The sequence below is a fragment of the Myzus persicae genome, unplaced genomic scaffold (genome assembly GCF_001856785.1).
Source record: "Myzus persicae strain clone G006 unplaced genomic scaffold, MPER_G0061.0, whole genome shotgun sequence".
In the NCBI taxonomy this organism is placed as follows: domain Eukaryota; kingdom Metazoa; phylum Arthropoda; class Insecta; order Hemiptera; family Aphididae; genus Myzus; species Myzus persicae.
In genome coordinates this window covers 256217-276495 of record NW_019102746.1, presented here as the reverse complement: position 1 = coordinate 276495, position 20279 = coordinate 256217, and the positions used below count along the sequence as shown (strand labels likewise).

Genomic DNA, 20279 nt, shown 5'->3' with positions numbered 1-20279 from the left:
ACTGTAAACATTGGTAAACATTTGAAAATTAATTTTAAATAGCGTCTTAAGTCTATGCGGTCGGGTAGCTCAATGGAAGAGCTGTCGCCTGGTAGCATTCCTCATTTCATCTATCATAGACCTCTGAATAAAGAGCATATTCTTCCTATTTTGCGATGCACTTTGAAGGTGTTACATAATAATATGTTGAATACATTTTAATTTTCTGTGGTATTGTGGCTATGCATCCTTTTATTTTTCTGTATTGTGTGTATTGCATTAACAACTTAATGAAGGGAGAGAGTCCATATTATTATCTATTGTGCTAGTATTGGCAGAGTTTGAATCTACTAATATCGAACTTAGTTAACTTAGTGAACTATTACAGTTTTCTCGTAATGACAGTATAATAGTGGTTCCTTATTCCACCACAAGCTCTATTCAGATTCACATTTCACATTTGATAGGCCCGCAACATTGATTTTAAGTATGTTTTATTAGTAGCTGGTTGGGTTAGAGTGATTTAGACCGTTTTCAGAGCTTTTAGAAGCGTTTTTTTTCTGAAAAATTCTGAATTACATTCATGGTCTTGAAATCACCTATATAGTGGTAGACGCCAGTGGTTTACTGGCTATTAGTCAACTCACCTGTCCTTTAAATGTAAAGCTAGTGCAAGAGATGGAGGAGATGGCCTCTTGCAGGTTACCATTATACAGTATACATCCTATTAATATCCTTCGAGTATTATGCCTACGAGTATACAATACATTGACTATAATGAATTAAAAACAAAAAGCTACCTACATTAAATAAAAAATGAGCCAGATATTAATTATTTATTTTATTATTCTTATGAATTAAAAATTATCGCTATAGAGTAGTTGATGTTTTCATAAATAATTGATGATTTTAATAGTTACATGCAGGTATGCTGGTATATGTATAGTTTAACGTTTTGATATACCTATACATAGGTATAGATATTTTTACACATTTCCATCCAACGCACGTGTGTCTAAATGTCGTATACGGCGTATACGTCTAATTGACACTGCTTTAGTCCATTCTATATGCTATATTATTTAACTGTATAATTTTTTATGCATACAGAGTAATTTATTATTAATTTCATATGAATATTTAATTGGATTGAAATTTACAAACTTTGTATAAATAGTTGAATATGCTGTATCCGACATTTCAAGTGGTATAAATAAATACAATAATTATTTGCTAAATTATCAACTAAGGGCGAATATTTCACAAACGAGATACGTTTATTTATCACAAAACTAACAAGTAATTATTTTGGTTTTACCAACAAAAGTTTTAAAAATTGAAATGCTTTTTTTGAATTTTAAAAATATTTGTACCTAGGTGTGGTATAATAATAATGTACGTTTTTTAAATGTATTACATCTTGGTAGAACGTATAAAATAAATACTTCTTACAACAGAAACTGATGTAGAAAGCATCTAATATTATAATTTTAATGATTATAAATTATTTTTGCGTTATTATAAAATAAAACGCAGTAGATACGATTTCATGGGCACCCATTTTCAGGGTATTGTATTATAATTTTTGCTTAGCAAATAAATATTTAATAAAAATAAAAATAAAATAATTTTAATGACATAATTTATTGTATATTTACAACAGTTTTAAATTGATGCAAATATTATTTCCACACTTCGGTCATTATAAACATATTTTCACACGATATAGGCTCATTTTAAGAACTCGTTGCATGTCATTTGCAATTTAAAGTATGCCTTATATCAAAAACAAAAAAAAATATTATAGAGTGCTTACAGTTACTGCATAACATGTTTTTAAATTTTTAAGCGGGAAAATAAAAATGTTAGGTTAAGTTGTATAGCTGCACAGTTCAAATAATAATTATATATAAAAAAATGCTAAATTATGGTACCTTAAATTTGAAAGGTGTTTTGAAATAAAATGTTGTTATTGATCACCTAGTGAACAAACTATTATTTTTCATAATAATCTCTACATATAAAGAAAAGTTACTTTAGCAATAATCAACGCACAGCCGAACTTATTTAAGTTACCGATATGAAATTATGAAATGTTGAGGATAGATTAATATTATAATGTCAAGTTCCACTAATAAGACAGGATTTTTCAAAATTTTGATTTTAAAGGGTTGAAATTGGCAAAAATAAATTATTTACGTACAAATTGTATATATACATAAATATTTTACAGCACGGCGACCTGTGGGTTTCCATAGCCACATGCAACTATAACTTTTTGTCCGTCTAACTATGTGTTTGATCGGCGAGTAGATATGAATTGTTCCGAGAAGTAAAATTCTACAATCTATCTATATCTATCTATGTGTATAAAAATAAATCCCTATTTCCCTTAGTCGAGGCATCACACTTATCGCTTATCATTTAAAAATTAAAACAGATCCATCTATCTTTCATCTATGATATAAAACAGTTAATTTATATTTTCTTAGTGCTCATTTCACAGTGGAATCAATCGGAAGATTAATGAAAAATTTTACAGTGAGTTTTGTGATAAGCGTTTGTTCATCATGGTTAATTTAAGGCTTAAGCAATCATGCTTAAAATGTTTTACAAACTTAAGTTGGTGGATCGACGATTAAAAAAGCTGCTCAGTAAATTACTACCGATCGCCGTTAGAATTTCACTATAGAGTGTAGTTATTATATAGGCATAAGGTAAATCGTCGGACGCTCATCTAGTCATCTGGCTTACCCGACATCAATGTAAGTTGATATTGAGTCAGTCATTGTTTTCCATGCTATGGTTTGTGTGATAGACATCGACATTTTTCTTAATGTACCTATCATCACCAATGACCAATCGATTGAAGGTTTTAAGGCCTATACTTAGAGAAAAAATTCCGGTATCTGGTCTAATCAAAAATAGCTATACAGTGGTTCGTAACATGATTGAAGGAATTTTAAATTAAGGAAGATTCGAATAATCACACTACAAGTAAATTTTTTTTTATTTAAATACATTTTGAAATAGAAAAATAAACAGAAGCGATTTTTACTATTTTTTTTTAACTTTTTATTATTTTCCACATTACCCCACTAACCAATATCGTTTGTTATAGAAAAGCTATTTGACGATTTGAACATAATAAATGAAGTAGGTACTTGAGGTGTGTCGAGATATTAAATTCGTAAGCGATTACTATCGTAATCGAAAAACATTTGAAACACGCTATAATAAAAAAAAAGTGTTTCAAAAACACACACAGTATCGCATAACCTATTGTTTTTTTTCTTTATACAAGAATAACATCGAGATGGATATGTTAGTATTTGCCTACATGCAGAGCTATAACTAAACTCACTGTTAAACTAATGTAATATATCTTTATTGGAATAATTGATTTTATTCACATTGTTAAATAATTTAAGGAATAAACTATTTTGGCTATACATAATTAATATCACTATCCATAGTCCGTCCATGAAATTGGTCAGTCGACCAAAGCGATCTATAATTTATTGATGAATTCAATTATAAAACTTTATGCGGTCATCTTATGTAAAGATCTATATCGTATATAATCTGCTGTTGTTTCAATTGTTTTCTCGATAATCGACACGAGTCACGCGATACGTACTTACATTATTTTAGCGATACAAATTGTTTCGTTACTCGTTTCGATGTTTACTAAAAATGTATAATGCACAAAATGATATATTATTAATATGTATATCATATTGTTATAATATGGTAAAGTTTCAAAAACACCATTCATTCACCCATCCCCTCCATTAGCAGAACACGTATAGCTAAATATATCTAAGTACCTTTACTTCTACTACTACTACTCCCGATGGCGTATTTATGTGTTGTGTTGGGGAGAGGGTGTAGAGAGTTTCCACCTCCCTCCAAAAGGAAAAGAAATTTGTTATAATCTTTAATATGATTTTCCTAAACTCATAAAGGAAAATTGAATATTTTAATATTCTTTTTTCTTTTAAATATTATTCCTAGTATCACCATATAGATAATGTGTGTTTTAAGAATTAAAAATTGTAATATCATGTATAAAAATTATATATTATACACAATATACATATAATATCAGTCAGTGGCATAGCCAGGATTTTTTTCGGGGNGGGGGGGGGGGCTGCAGCCCCCTCAGCCTCCCCCCTGGCTACGCCACTGATATCAATTATAGTTTGAGAGTAAATAATTTTTTTTTACAGTACTTTCAATCTATTGGGGAACATTAAAGGGTGGTTCTACTTAAGATTTGTGTGTACGTGTTTATAATAATCGTGGTAATCATTTATTTTTTTTATTTAGCTTTTGGTCAGTATTTATGACAGCTCGATAATTATTCAATTACATAACTATACAAGTTAACATCAGAATATTAAATTGGAAAAAATAATAATAATTAAGATGGTAATAAAACAGTGTTAAAAATACATATATGGATCGAGGACTCATTAAAATGTACAGGTTACCGATAACAAATTCGGTGATTAAAAACATTATACATTTAGTTAATGAGGGAGACTAAAATTTAAACTATGGAATAACCTGTTTGTTTAGAACAATAATAGTAGTATACAGATAAGTAGTGTTCAATAAATGTACGAGTTACACAATAGATATGAGCGAAATGTAGGAATTCTATATAGATTATGAGGAATACATTGAAAGTTTATTTATATATAAGGATAGTGAATATGAACTTATAACATATTATAATTCTATATAAAAACGAAAAATAGATGACATTTCTTAAATCCTCATCTGCAGACTTCCAGGTAATAATTCTACTACTTACTGCAGCAAGTTATACTGCTACTGCTACTACCACCAGTCACTACTATCGCCTGCAGGAAGTAGAGATCGAAATAATATTACTTCAGTCGTTCACACGTCCGTATTGACCCGGTTAATTAATAATAATAGCCCCAAATAGTATTATATTATGTGCACTTAGTTGCAGAGTTTCTGCTGCAAAAAGTTCAATTAAAAATATAAATTTCTGAACATAAGATTCACAAAAAAAAAAAAATTACTTATCTTCGATATGAATCCTATAATGATAAAATACATAAAATAGTAAGTTATCAATTCCATATTTCGCTATTATTTTTTTCTTTAAAAAATTACAATTACTAAAGAAAAATTCTACAATGAATTTCAATACTTCTGGTAATCATTCTTTTTTTTTAATAAATTGACAATTGTTTACATACATCACATATACGTGATTATACTCTATCATAATAACTACCCCCCCTCCCCTCTCAAAAAAAAGTTCTCATCTGACGTATAGGTAATGCTTCTACTATCTATTTCAGTAAGTTGTACTACTGCTACTACCACCACCACCACCAGCACCACCTGCAGGCAGCGGAGATCGAAATAATATTGCTACGGCCGTTCGCACGTCCGTATTGACCGGGTAAATTAATAATAGTATATCCCCCCCCCCCCCAAAAAAAATAGTATTATATTATTTGTACGTATATTGTGCAGTGTATGTACGCAGCACAATACGCGGAGTGAAGCGTTCCTGCTGCAAAAGTCGCGATCGCGTACTTTCATACATTTTTAAATCTACGCCCTTGCCACGCATCCGCCACCTGTCCTGGCAACTCGCTCTCCCGAAACGTTCGTACGTGGAATGGTTGAAAATGGCAATAAACCCTATGTAAATGACCGAGTCGTGCACGCTGTGCACCTTATGTTATAAATAAATCTCGTAAAAAAATAACAAAAAGGTCAGCGAGACAAAGCGCAGCGAACGACAAACAACGAATAATATAGGTACCTAATATTATATGTAGGTACCTATATATATACAGTATACACTATACATACTTTATTGAATATATTGTATCTATTGAATAAGCAATATTTGAACGATACCTAAAATATTAGGGATACACAAATATTACGCGGAATCCTCAATAAACGTCACAAAATTATTATTATTTTGAACTTTTTACTTTTTAGCTTCCTTTACCATAGCAATGACAATCACTAAGTACTAAAACAATTTTCTATTTAAATTTATTGGTTTTTAAATATTACTCTTCTGTTGACACATTCATGTATAGTACCTATACACCTGCTATGTTTGATGGTGCAAAATTGTAAATTTAATTTTACTCGAATGAATTCAAATATTCAATTATAATATGTTAGTCTGTATGTCATGCTCTAAGAATCTTCAATAACCGGACTCCCTTGCTGGTCTATTATTTATTAAACAATAATTTGAAACGAATTTAAATTTATGATTCATGAGGCATTACATTTTACATCTGACCGAAAGATTCATTCACAACTTCAACTGACAATTTAAAAATTAGCATAAGCCCAAAAGTTAAGACGAATTTAATATTTCACATATAAATATATTATTTAAATATCAAAAACGTCGGAATTAAATAACTAACTAGCCCAATTTATATTATTTTAAGTATTGAGCCTTGGTTCACTTATAAATATAAACTTCTTAAAATTGGATTTACAAAAAAAAATTATTTTCTAAGTTAATCATTCCCTAATGATAAATATCGTAAGTTAATAACATCATATTTCACTATTATGTTTTTCTTCAAACAAGTAGGTAAAATTAAAGGGCAAATACGACAACAATTCCAGTACATAATTAGTTGAGCGTTCTGTCTTGCCAACTCTAAACTTAATGTTTCCCAAATATAATTCTTCTTAGATCATTCAAACTAGTTGAGCATAGCTTAAACTTTATAATAAAAATTATTTTTATAATATTATACCCAAATCGAATTCAATGTCCAGTGCACCATCGAGATACATATTTTATAATAATATGCCTACATGAATTCGTTGAGTTTCAATAGCTTAAAATATATGACTAAAATCCTGTATAAATCATACTAATACCATACACGAATAACATTTAAAAAAGATAACTTTTTTTATACATTGCGAAGTCACCTGTTTTGGATGGGCCTCTTTGACTACTTAGCAACACCGGTATTATCGTTGGTTATCTCAGAGCGAAACATTGAAGTGAAAGTACTATTATTTTATTATTATTAATTACTATTATCAATAATCTCATTCGATATATAATTTTTTCTAATTATATTGACCAATATTAGAGTCATACACTGAAACTATAAACTTTGTCAAAAAAACTATGGTGCGGGATTTATAGTTTGGCTTGCTGACGTGCCACCCACCTTGAACTGTTTTCTAACAGATTTATTTTATATTTGTTTACAGTAGTTTATTACTGTTGCATTGCCTACGCCATGCTTAATAATTTTAAAGTCTTCAGATAAGTTTGACACACGGCCCTTTTTATCAATAATAATATTAGGTACCATATTTAGCAGACGTTTACTAATCTACAAAAACTATTAACTTATTTAATATCAATAAATATTATAATAATATATGTTTAATCCGTCATATTCTGCGATAACCTTGTCACTTTGGTGGCATGCTTTTGGCTAGACAAATTGATGTTCTATCTTTGTTTAAGACTTACAAGTTACAATACTTAATATATAGATATGTGCTATTTCCAATAGGTACTATTGGTCTAGTAAAACGATAAGAATTCTGTAAGCAATTCAAATTTGTCATTAAGTCTTCTCATAAGAAAGGCTGTACCACATTTTTATCATATCCCAGTAAATCCCATAGGTCTAAAAGAACAATTAAAATGTAGAAACTGAAAGTTGTCTTATTATTTAAATTATCAGAGAAAAAATAAAAATGTTAGTAAAGTCGACCCGAAGTAGACTTGATAGTAAATGTGTGTGCTTTAGACAAATACAGAATCGCCACTTTCAATCTTAATACAAGTAGGTATGTAAGTACTGTTCGTCTGTTCACCACTTCACTAGTTGATTTCTCTGCCATTGTTTAAGGTACGTCCTTGTGGTCAAGAAGTTATCGCAGTAGGTATACTATAAAAACTTTTTTCACCAAATTGCATAAATACTTTATGTTCTTTCCATCACGTAATAATAGGTATATGACCCTATTCACTGGCCCCTAAGAGCTTCATATTCACCCCCGGTACATGCACTTAATTATAACTTATAAGTTTTAGGTTTATGTTGTTAGATATAACTGTATAAATAGGTTAGACTGCTCTATATATATATTTATTATTATAAGCAGCTCGCTGTTTGCAGATATTTTTCCTCTACAAGAAAAATTGAGGAATCATTGATATGTTTTTGGGTATAGTCCAGTGGAAAAATATTTAGTAGAATGCTACATTTTGTTAGGAATTTAATACAATTTTTTTTTACTGCCAATTTACATTTTTATGGCAATAAACAAAAGCGTTATAAAACCAGTCACGAAAATTGGTTAAAAAAAAGTTGTATCCAACCCAAAAACAAAATATCTAAATTTAAAAAAAAACTAAAATAAATTGAAAATGTCTGTTTATATTATACAGCTCAAATTATTTTGAATTATTTATTATGTTATCATTAATCATTTATTTATTAACTTTTAAAAAAAAAAAAATGCCAAGTCTATTTAGTTCTACATTTTTTCAACACTACAAAAACAAATTAAATCTAGTAAAAAAAAGTTTTCTATTAATATTGAAGTTTATTTGTTAAGTGTAATTTTCCAATCAATTATATTAATGGTACTGGGTAATTTATACTTTTAATCCACTATTTTGACCTCCCAAAAACAAGATATATTCAATTTTCTTCCAGAAACCTTCTTCGAAGTGATAATTGGATCATTTTTTCTTCTACAAAAAGAGTCTTCGGAAAAAAAAACAACACACATCACTTATATAATCTAATATCTGATAATAAAATTCTATGGATGCATTATGTGGCACGTTTGTAAAATGGAGACGACACATTCGGATGCGGCGTCCTTTTATGTTTTAATGATCAACTGTATAACAGCGTTACTATAATCATATATTATATACTAAACTGTCTATAGCTATATGTACCTTTAAATTATAATAATATATTGTTCATAATGATTTAGTACAATTTGTATTGGAAATCGAATATATGTATAAATATGCAGTATTATATTATGATTATTTAAACCGTAAACATTTATTATTTCAAAAAATATTGTTTTTTTTTTAGAATTGTTTGAGTTTGTTCTTTTTGAAAAATTCAAGATGCATGTTATGATATATATGTTATGAACGTATATACATAACCATAAACCATACAGCATCATAGCCCTCATATCTCATAAACATTAAACATATTAGGTATCATGAACCTTATATCCTTAGAACACAAAGTTAAATTACTCAAAAACTACCAGTATACGAATTTTGAATCTGATACCTCGCTACATCATATTTTGCAGAAAAATTGTCCACTGAATAATTTACAGTTGAAAAAAATAAAATTTGAATTATGACGTTTAAGTGCATTTAAAAATTCCAAAAATCAGAATTATGAATATTAATTATTATAATAATAATATTGAAAAAAGGGGTGTCATGCTCGGTGAATCGCCCTGTACATAATACATGCTCAAAACAATGTAATTTATACACAATTTCAAATAATTTAAGACGTGTTTCAATTTTATTTTTTCACTTATTGTGTTCTTATAACTATTACTATCAATTTATGATTCTAATGGCAACCTATATTTTTATTGACATAATCTGATATAGAATACTTTTATAAAATTTGACATACAAATATCAAAAACCAAACGAACAGTTTGTCATTAATTAACATTTCAAATTAATATGAGAGGGGAAAATTTCTAGAGAAATCTTAGAGAAAGATCTGAGAGGGATGTGCCTCACAAAATGTATATGTATATTTTTTTTTAATAAAAAAATACTTACAATTTTTGCTTGTACAGCTAAAACTCAATATTTACATACCTACAAAATATGAACAATAATACATCTTATGCATGATAGGGCAGACTATCCAGTGATAGAACACACGTGTTTTTATGATTTTATAATATTATTTTAGTTTTGTAGGTTTCTTCAATATTTTCTTATTATAGTCGAAGATTATAAGATTTATATTTTAAAGGTTGTGCACTTTATGAGATTTGTAAAAATAATAATGGAATTGTATGGGTAATGGGTTTGTAACTCACTGTGAGTAGATTGATTTTTTAGGTGGCTAATTCATTGACTGATTAATTTTTAAGGTCTCTGTGGTAACTTACCTATTATAATATAGTGTTATATAATATTATTAGGATACCAATAAGTGGGCGAGTGGGCCATTCTCATATCACAACAAATTTATCAGTTAATTAATTTATTAACAAAGGACGGAATTATTACCAACGTCTTGTTTGTATATAATAATGTGTTTGAAAAACTACAATTTATGTAAAACTATTATGAGCTCATAATTAAACAATTCATCACCAGTCCCAGAATTACAATTGAAGTTTGATTTGTTATTAATACAATTATTAAGACAGTTCGGCAATGCTGAAAATCAATTCTAATGATACATTACATAATATTCATTATATTATGCGTTATAATATGTACACGCATCGTGATTTATATATGTATATTAGGGTGGTTCTTAGTTATAGAAGAGGACATTTTTTTTAAATATTCTTTAGTCAGGTACCCGCTATTTGAAAATTTGCCATAGAATGTAGTAGTTGTTTAGTTTCTTTAATTTTACTCAAAAACTATAGTACTTAGGGAAAAAATTAAATAAAAGGTTAATTATATATTTTAGTACTCCTCATAAAAAATATATTTACAACATTTTTCGTAAGTCTGTAAGAAAAATAATAAAGTACGAAAAATTTTATTTATTTTGCAAAATAGATTTTTTACATTTATTCAAATGTATTTGATAAAATATTAAAAATACAATAAAATTTCTTTAAAAAACAAATACAATTTAATTTCCTGAAAAAAAATGTAATTTGTAATACCTAGCTAGATTTATGTAAATTAGGCAAATTATATAGAAGTTGCTATAAAATTGTATTTTAATCATCCCATTTTATTATAAGTTTGTTTTAAAACTTCACGACTGAATCCCGGGTATTGCTTCTTATAATCTTGAAAAATCTAAAATAATAAATAATACATTTTAATAAAATCCTAATTATTTCACGAGCAAAAAATACTAAAAAATTACCTGTAACACGTATTATAATATATTATATATATTTTTCTCTTTCCCGTAATTACTCATGTAACTCTCTTCTTTATTTGGAATGTAATTGGGATTTATCTATTCCGTAATAAACAATATTATTATTATTATTATAAATACTGACAGTCAATACAATTACCTATATAAATGAAATACCTACTATATTTTATAAAAATAAAATAATTTAACATTATCATTAAGAGTAATTCAATTATTTATTGACAAACCCTAAATCGCTGATGATAAACAATACAAAATTGAAAACATATATGTATGTAATAAGTTTGATACATTAGCAGCTATACTTAAATGCCTTAATTTAAATTGCCATGTTACTATAATATTAATACTTATATTGTGTCATACAATTTATAGTTTAATTGTGTTACATTACTAAAATTTGATTAGTTGTCGGTTAAAACTGGATCACTCGTCCAATCATTTGGATAATAATATAATGTATACATATTTATATCAACTTTATTTTTGCTACTCTAATGATTTTTTCAAGAAACCTATTCCCTTGCCGACAAAACAAATATATCATTATTATTTTACGAGATATAATTTGATTATACACAGTATACATTTAGCGATTCGAATAAATAACAAAATTAGTATATGGTGCCAATAAATCGATGACCCTTATTTTACTAATAAATTGTTTAAAATTTTCTAAAATTTTTAAAAATACAATAATTATCAATATAACACTTATATATTTCAAGCAATAATATATAATGCCTACTCTAGTATGATTCCGATGATTAAAAAGTTGTAATAAAAAAACAAATATATAACGAATTTGAATTTGAATTATAGATTGACTATAGATTTTACCATCAACATATAACTTTAAGTGTTGTATAAGTATATCTATACTATCAGTAAAACAATAGGTAGAATAATTGTATATAATTCATAATATATTATATAACTATTAAAATTAGGGATTGGTTGTAGAACTTATCAAACTAGAACATCTTACGTTGAGAAATTTGAACAGTTCAAAGTTTGATGAAAATTAATATTTGAAATCAAATATTTCAAACGTACGTTATTTTGAACAATTCGAGAAAAATCGATTTCGATATTTTTACTTGTATAAATATAATATACTTATACTCTATATTTTATAAAATATAAATAACAGTAAGTACGCCAGGATAATATTTTTAAATCCCAAATTTCCAGGGTTAGCCCCTCCTCTAATTAATTTTGATTTTATAACCATACCGTTATCTGATTAAAGTTCAAAAGCTCAAAATGATCAAATTTCAGTAGAATTTAGTACAAATTTTTTCAAGTGTAATTTCGAGTAAAATGTATGATGAATTTCGAAGTTTGACTATTGCTGTATGGTGTATTAAAACAAAACATAATTTAATTCTAATGCCATATACATAACAATGATTGTATAAAATAGACTAAACAATTTGTAATATTATTGTTCAAATATTTAGAATATCGTGATAATTGGCAAAAATACTACATTTTGTTAAACCAGAAAAGGATTTTGAACTTTAACTAGGTACTACATTTTTGAGGTTCCTTAATGTGATCTATAATAATATTAATAAGAGATTATGTAAAACACAATAAATTTGTTAGCCAAGTTATAATAAATGTTATCATAGTAAATTGAATGCCTATAATTTAAAGGGAAAATAACGATTTCTCCTCTAACGGTTTTAGTTATTTTGTTATAGTTCGACAAAGATAAAATATCATAGGGATTTGAAACATTTTGTCACATGTTTATAACTCAATATGTGTGCATTATAACTGTCTGGATGTGTATAATATGTGTGCATTTAAAGATATCAAAATGTTTATCTATGTTACAATTAACAAGCTTTTGCATAATGAATGTACTGGTACAAAGCATATTTATGTATATAAGCATATTTACTGTTAAAAATCCATAAATGAGTACTTATGAAAAATTATGGTTAAAACCTTTCATATTTCCCAGTGAAACGAGCCTTGACAAATGTACTAACCTAATATGAAACTTTCTGTTACCCATATGCCTAAAATTCTGCAAACAATCAGTTAGCAACTATATTGTGCAAATGTGAATAAATTATAAACCTCAATTAATGCCTTTGCAGCAGAGATTTACAAAAATAAAATAATAAATAAATGATTTCCCCAATTATCAATAAATTAAGTATACACATTTATTTTATTGTTTTGGATATGATCCTAAATACGGTCATAAATTAATAAAATATAATTAGTTGATTTCGTTTATCGAAAAAAAACCATTATTATCAGCACATATAACCTTATCTGTTATAATATAATTAATAATAATTTTTTTTTCATCATATAAAAGGTGATTGTAAACCGTTTAACTAGGTACTTTATAATTTTAAGCTGTGCGAGTTGACCATTTTCTAACAGGTAATTATATTATTATTTGGTGCATTGTAATGTTAAAGTAAATGTTTGATCTCATAGTATGTTAATATTACTCGAGCAGTAATATTGTAAATATACTAATATACTCTAAGTAACATATGATTATTTTAAATATTTTAGTTTACCAAATTTAAGTCTTTCTACAATCTAAAAAAAATGGCTAGTGAGGAAGGTAAGTACCCATCCATTGTTTTAATAGTTTCTTGATTTTGAAAAATTTAAGTCTTTTCAAATTCATAGTTAATTTTAATGATTTCTTATTTACTTCTATAAAATTATAGTAATCCAGTTTCCTGAGCATTTTCTGTTTGGAACCGGATCTGGTGCGTACCAAATTGAAGGTGGATGGAAACAAGATGGTAAGTATTAATTGTTATAGACAACTTAATATAAGACTAAGCCACTTGGGTAATAATGGTGTTAAAAAAAAACTTCATAATATTTAACAATACTTTAGTGCTATAATTTATAAAATTGTGTAAATTAAAATGTATTTTTTACCTCCTACAACGTTTCGTATCTTGTTAACATGTATTTTCTAAATAAGTTTAAAAATAATATATAATTGAAACATAAATAAACTTCGGGCCAATCATAACATTATACCTTTGTAAAAATGTAATTTTTTAATGCGAATATTTAAGTAAAATCGAGGGAATATCCTGGAGAAATTTACTTTGTTATAAGCATAAACACTAAACAAAAGTATGCAAAAACATGCATGTTATAAAAGTAATTATACATTAAAATTAGGATTATTAATACATTTAATTCGACTAATATATATTTGCAGGTTAAGTCTTGAGTAAGTACGTTTTACAATATTATTATTTTACAATTTTAAAACTCAATTTAAATGAGAAGTTTGATTACCTAACTTAACTCTTACGGTTTTTCGATTTTTTTTTTTCTATAATTATAAGCATGCATTTCTCAATGAACAACTTATATCGAATAAAACTATTTCATGATTGTTGAAATTAATAACACCCTTATTATTATTATATTATATTGTTTGTGGAGTTGACTATATTATAGTTTATAAATGTATATTACTTTGTCTTACAGGCAAGACTCCTAGTATCTGGGATCATTATTTTCACACTAAACAAATCGTAGTCGCCAATCCAAAAGTTGTCCACTCGGCTCCCAAGAAGAAATATAGTAGTTTTCACAGAGGCACAGATATTCACGAAAATGATCCATCTCGTGGTTTCTCACTTGTCGATGGAGATATTGCTTGTGATTCGTATAATAAGCTTGATGAAGATATTAAAAACTTGTGCGATCTTGGAGTAAGTACATTAAAATCATCGAGCTAATTCACAATTTTATGAATTTTTTTTTAAAAACATGAACTAATTTTTATACACGTTAAACCCTCGATTTAGCCAGACCAATGACTTATGTTTCTTTTTTATTATTATTAAAATGACGTATTTAAAAGTTACTTTTTTGTGTATATAAAAATACTAATTTCTATGTCTTTACTTATATTCTTATAGTTCGTACTCTTTAACGAATGCAAAAATTTTAAAATTATATTAACGAGTTTAGCTAAAATATTTCAATTATATTTCTATTCATTAAATAATAGTTTATAATATAAGTATAAAGTGAATTTCTCTGTACACATAATTATTTTTGGGTAAGATTTAGTTATTTTTCTACAATTAAAATAATGTAAATGATATTTTTCAGGTTAATACCTACCGGTTTTCCATAAGTTGGCCAAGAGTTTTGCCATATGCCGATGACCGAGTCGAAAATCAAGCTGGAATTAATTATTACAAATCGTTAATTCAAAAACTGTTGGAAAACAATATTACACCAGTGGTAAAGTATTAAAATATAAAACCATTGGCTATTATATTTTGAACACTTTATTTAAATAATGATACCTATTCACTAAATAAGATAATATTATATTCTACCAAAATAAAAATTAAAACAACAATAAATCATAGGTCTAATTCAAAAATATTATGTAGGTAACTATAACACATTATTTGCATGAAATTTTTTTTTTTTAAATTACTTAATAACAGTGTGCACAATTATCATTAAATAATTGTTCTGGGATTCGAGATGTAAATGAACAAAATATAACGTAGAATTACGTATAATATTATATATTTTATTTAGGCTGGTAGCTATACAATTCGTTTACTTATTTAACTGTTTGATAGCTATTAATTGCGATCAATTAAACTTGAGTTCACTCTCATATATTTTTGATTTGGAATTATTTTTAATCTATCAAATTGACTATTTCATGGAATAATGTGTTTTGAAACTTAATCACCTGCAGGTAACAATGTACCACTGGGATCTACCGAACATTCTCCAGGACCTTGGTGGATGGTCGAACCCAAACATTATTAGATATTTCGAAAACTACGCCAATTTCCTTTTCAGAACGTTTGGCAAAGACGTGAGTAACAGCCATCATTGTGTATGCACGAGTAATTTTTGTATTACCTAAAAATTAATATATAGGTAAAACTGTGGACTACAATTAATGAACCCAGATTCGTAGCTCTTGCTTATGGTAATGAGAACATTGCACCTAGTGTTGGCGAAATATTCAACGGCATCGCCGACTACATGGCCATTCGTAATGCATTGCTTGCCCACGCAGCAGTTTACAAGCTGTACAAGAATAAGTACTTTGAAGAACAGCAGGGTTAGTAAAAATATCTTTTTCACCGCGGTGTGTTTATGATTGTTGCCGTGGTGCATGATTTAAATTAATTGACGCATTGAGTGGTACTTCTTATGTCCAATAATATTATATTGTATCTGAACAGTTTAATGTAAACATGCAATTAATTAAAATTACATAAAAAAAAACTACACAATCACAATTAATATAATTAATTTCAATATAGGTGAGATCAGTTTGTGCTTAGACACGGCGGCGTATTTTCCGATAAATCCAGATTCAGAGGAGGATAAATTATGTGTGTCAAAATCGTACAATTTTTCGGTACAAAAAATTAAACATATGAAAGCATAAAATATATTTGAGTATTTAACAATAGTAAAATATTTTGTTTACAGCTTGGAGTATTCACTCAACCATTGAAAGACGGCACATTTCCGCAATCGATGTTAGAAGCGATCGCTAAAACAGACGAATGCGAAAATATATCTTTAAAACGTATCTTTGATTTCACCGAGACCGAAAAACAAGATCTCATAGGTAATATAAAATAATTTCGAACAGATATTGTTATCGTTGCACTTTACACATATCAGACATATTATCACAATACTTACAATTTGGTTGCATGATGCAACTTTTAGTATCATTACTACTCTTAATTCTATACATATTTTTTTCCTTCGATGAGTCCGTTGTAGGTATATATTATTAAAACACAGTGAATATAAGATATAATGTTACGAAAAAATACTCATACAATTTTTTATTATTCTATTAATATCAGTAAATATACTAATAATATACTATTCTTAGATTTTTTTTTGATGTTTCAAAGGTTGATTGTTTGAAATGTTTTACTAGTAGCCACTAATTTTAATAATTCAATACATAATTTAACGTTATAACGGATTTTTGGAGATTGGAATATTTTAAAACCAACATTTGAAATACATATTGGTTATTTCAGGGTCATATGATTTTATTGCTTTCAATTATTATGATTCATACAAGGTGAGACCAATGACCGAAGATGAATACGCGGATGAGAAATATTTACTGAATAAAGATTTGGGAGTATTCTCTATCCCGAATGCAGAAAACATGGAGGATGTAATATTATTATAAAAATATTCGGTCCCGTGCAGTTCATTATATTATTAAAATTAAATTTAAATTTTTAGACCTTCAAAGGATTCACTCAGGTGGTTGATTGGCTTGTGGAAAACTTAGACAATCCGAAACTGTTTGTTACTGAAAACGGCATTTTCGAGAAACCAAATGTAGATGAAAGTGAAAAAAAAATCAAATATCATCGTGTAAGTTATACAATATACAGCAGCTACTTTATCGAAACAAATATCAATTATATACAGTTATATTCTAAATAACCAATATACATCCCCAAATAATGGTAGCCACTAGCCAGTTTATATGTACTGCCTATTTGATAATGAATTATGTTTTAATTATTTAACAGGGTATTTTGACGGAACTTCACAAAGCGTTACAGAAAGGTGTTGTTATTAAAGGGTATTGTGTCTGGTCATTCATGGATTCGTTGGAATGGATAAGTGGATATTTCAAGTAAATCTTTTACTCATATCACAATACTATTTCATTTGTATTTTACACTTGCTTTATTATGTTTTGTTTTTTTAGGAAAATGTTTGGTATATATTGCGTGGACTTCAACGACCCAAATAGACCCCGTACCAAAAAGCCATCGTTTGAGTTCTTCCAAACAGTGTTTACAACAAAAGTCTTACCACCTATCGAATCCAATTAATATCACTATGGAAAAACGGTTTATATTGGGATTAAATGATTTTCAAAACTTAAAAATGTTTAAATTTAGATTTATTTTAATTGAAATTATGGCTGAGGTCGAAAGTATAATATTATAATATAAAGTAGAATTTATTATTGGGCTTTCGTTGAAATTATGACAGAACATTTTTGGCTAAAATCGATAAACTTCATTATATATTGTACATTTATACTTCGAAATTTTCAGGTATAACTAAAAAATACAAAATATTTACTGTAGCTACTAAATATGTCTCTTATAATCAATAAAATTGAATTATACTTTTTTTCTTGTAATAATTTTGCAAGTCAAATATTTTGTCATCTCTCGTCTCTCAAAATATTAATATTTACTTTTATTATAATTATAAAAATGTAAGATAATATTTTAATATTTTATTAATTATACTTGGTCAAATTTTTGCTAGCAATTAATTAAATTAATAAAGTCTTATTTTATGAATGATTTCCTCGTATTGTTTTTACCTCTATTTAGTGAACGTATCTTTTTAAAATGATAAACGTTATGAATAAATAAAATAACAAGTGTCTCTACAAGCCTACACTGTAGTTGGTATTTATTCATTGGTACATTTTTAGAACACAAATCTGGTTTTATTTTTACTACTGTAGACTGTAGTTCAAAATACTGAAGATCGATGACCAGTGCCTGCGTACCTAAAGTTTTACTATGTTTCAAAAGTTGTAGCTTTTAACAGTGGCAAATCAATACTAGAAAGTAAACCATGTAAATAATTAATTTACTCAGCAAGACAGTCAAGTATAGTTGGGAAAAAATCTGTAACGATGCATAGATATCATGAAAGAAATAAGTTAAACATAAAAATTTTAAATTGAGTTAAGAAAATAAATTGTAGAAATAAATAAAAACGACCTTTTAGATTTATTGAGAACAGAAAAGATAAATTACTATAGGTAACATAAAGTAAATCCAGATAATAACCTTAAAATGAATAAACTAATGTTTAAAAGTTTCTGTTTTAATATTCATTCTGAAAATGTTATGCATTCATACATATTATAATACCAACACACTAGGGACGATTAGATATAAATATTTATGTGAATTAATCCTTCGGCTTAGCTGCATATAGCAACATCGGATTATAATATAAAATATTCAGTAATACAAATACATTAAGGTAACTCACAGAATATCATGATGATCAACCAATTTAGTGCTGCGATAAAGTCAAAAGTTTCTGAAGACCAAAGTATAAACTATAAATTCAGCACTTAATATAGTTTGTATTATTTTAATGTTGTCAAGATTCTTTGAATTGCTTCTTGGCTTCATTTAATTTGTTAAGTGACCCCCGAAAAACGTTATAAAAATGTTTTAAAAGATCAGAATATTTCACGTTTAGCTAACACAATCTCTTAGATAGGTCAAAAAAACCAAATAAAATATGAACGATATGGTAGGTATTTTATTTTGGATTTCAAAAACAGCCGTGGATAAAGGTTATAGTGGTTGATTATGAAAGTAACTTTAATCATATCAAGTGTAGCTAGTACATGGATAGTTGGACTGCAGGTGACCACTTATGAATTTCAAAAACTTATAAATCATATATACCAAATGGCACTTTCCAGTGATATAGTAATATTGTGCCTACACATGCAGGTCAAGTCTATTTAGCAGCTCAAAGAAACTCATTTATTCTAAACTCTTCCTATTGGTACTACGATTCGAAGGAGAAAAAATAAGTTCTGTAAAAAGAAAAAAAATATATAATATTTATTTGCTGATATTATTGTTATTTATTTTTACTTACGATATATTGTAATATAAAAAATTCAAAATACCCGAAATCATGAACATCATGTATGACGTATGTGGTATGTATAAATGTATAATACTAAATTATGTGTTAAATCGTTGATCGACGAATAAATGGGGAGTTAAAAAGTACTGAGAGAATTAATTATTGGTTAAACTTCCCGAATACACAAGAAATCTGATCGATATAAACATTTAAATAATTTATTCTTGTTTGCACTACATAATATTAGAATTTAAACTGTTTATCATCGTACCTACTTATATTTTAATCGGGCGAAAGATTTGGGGATAAAACTGTAAGTACTAGGCATATCTCTAAATTAATCAAAAAATCAAATTGATTTGGTGGAAAAAAAACTAAATAATACACAAAAACAATGCCATCATTTACTTGCGTGAAAAAAAATACTATAAATAATAATGATATATCTACTGC

General features: G+C 27.4%; 1 protein-coding gene across 1 annotated transcript; it reads left to right on the top strand.

The window, feature by feature from the left end:
* Positions 1 to 13551: 13551 nt before the first annotated feature.
* On the top strand, positions 13552 to 18440 carry LOC111033073 (lactase-phlorizin hydrolase-like). Its single transcript, XM_022313660.1, has 12 exons — positions 13552 to 13734; positions 13844 to 13921; positions 14631 to 14857; positions 15264 to 15398; positions 15874 to 15996; positions 16062 to 16248; positions 16454 to 16551; positions 16626 to 16767; positions 17198 to 17340; positions 17412 to 17546; positions 17708 to 17814; positions 17890 to 18440. The coding sequence occupies exons 1-12, from the start codon at positions 13719 to 13721 to the stop codon at positions 18014 to 18016; spliced, it is 1518 nt and encodes a 505-aa protein (XP_022169352.1). The 5' UTR covers positions 13552 to 13718; the 3' UTR covers positions 18017 to 18440.
* Positions 18441 to 20279: the final 1839 nt, after the last annotated feature.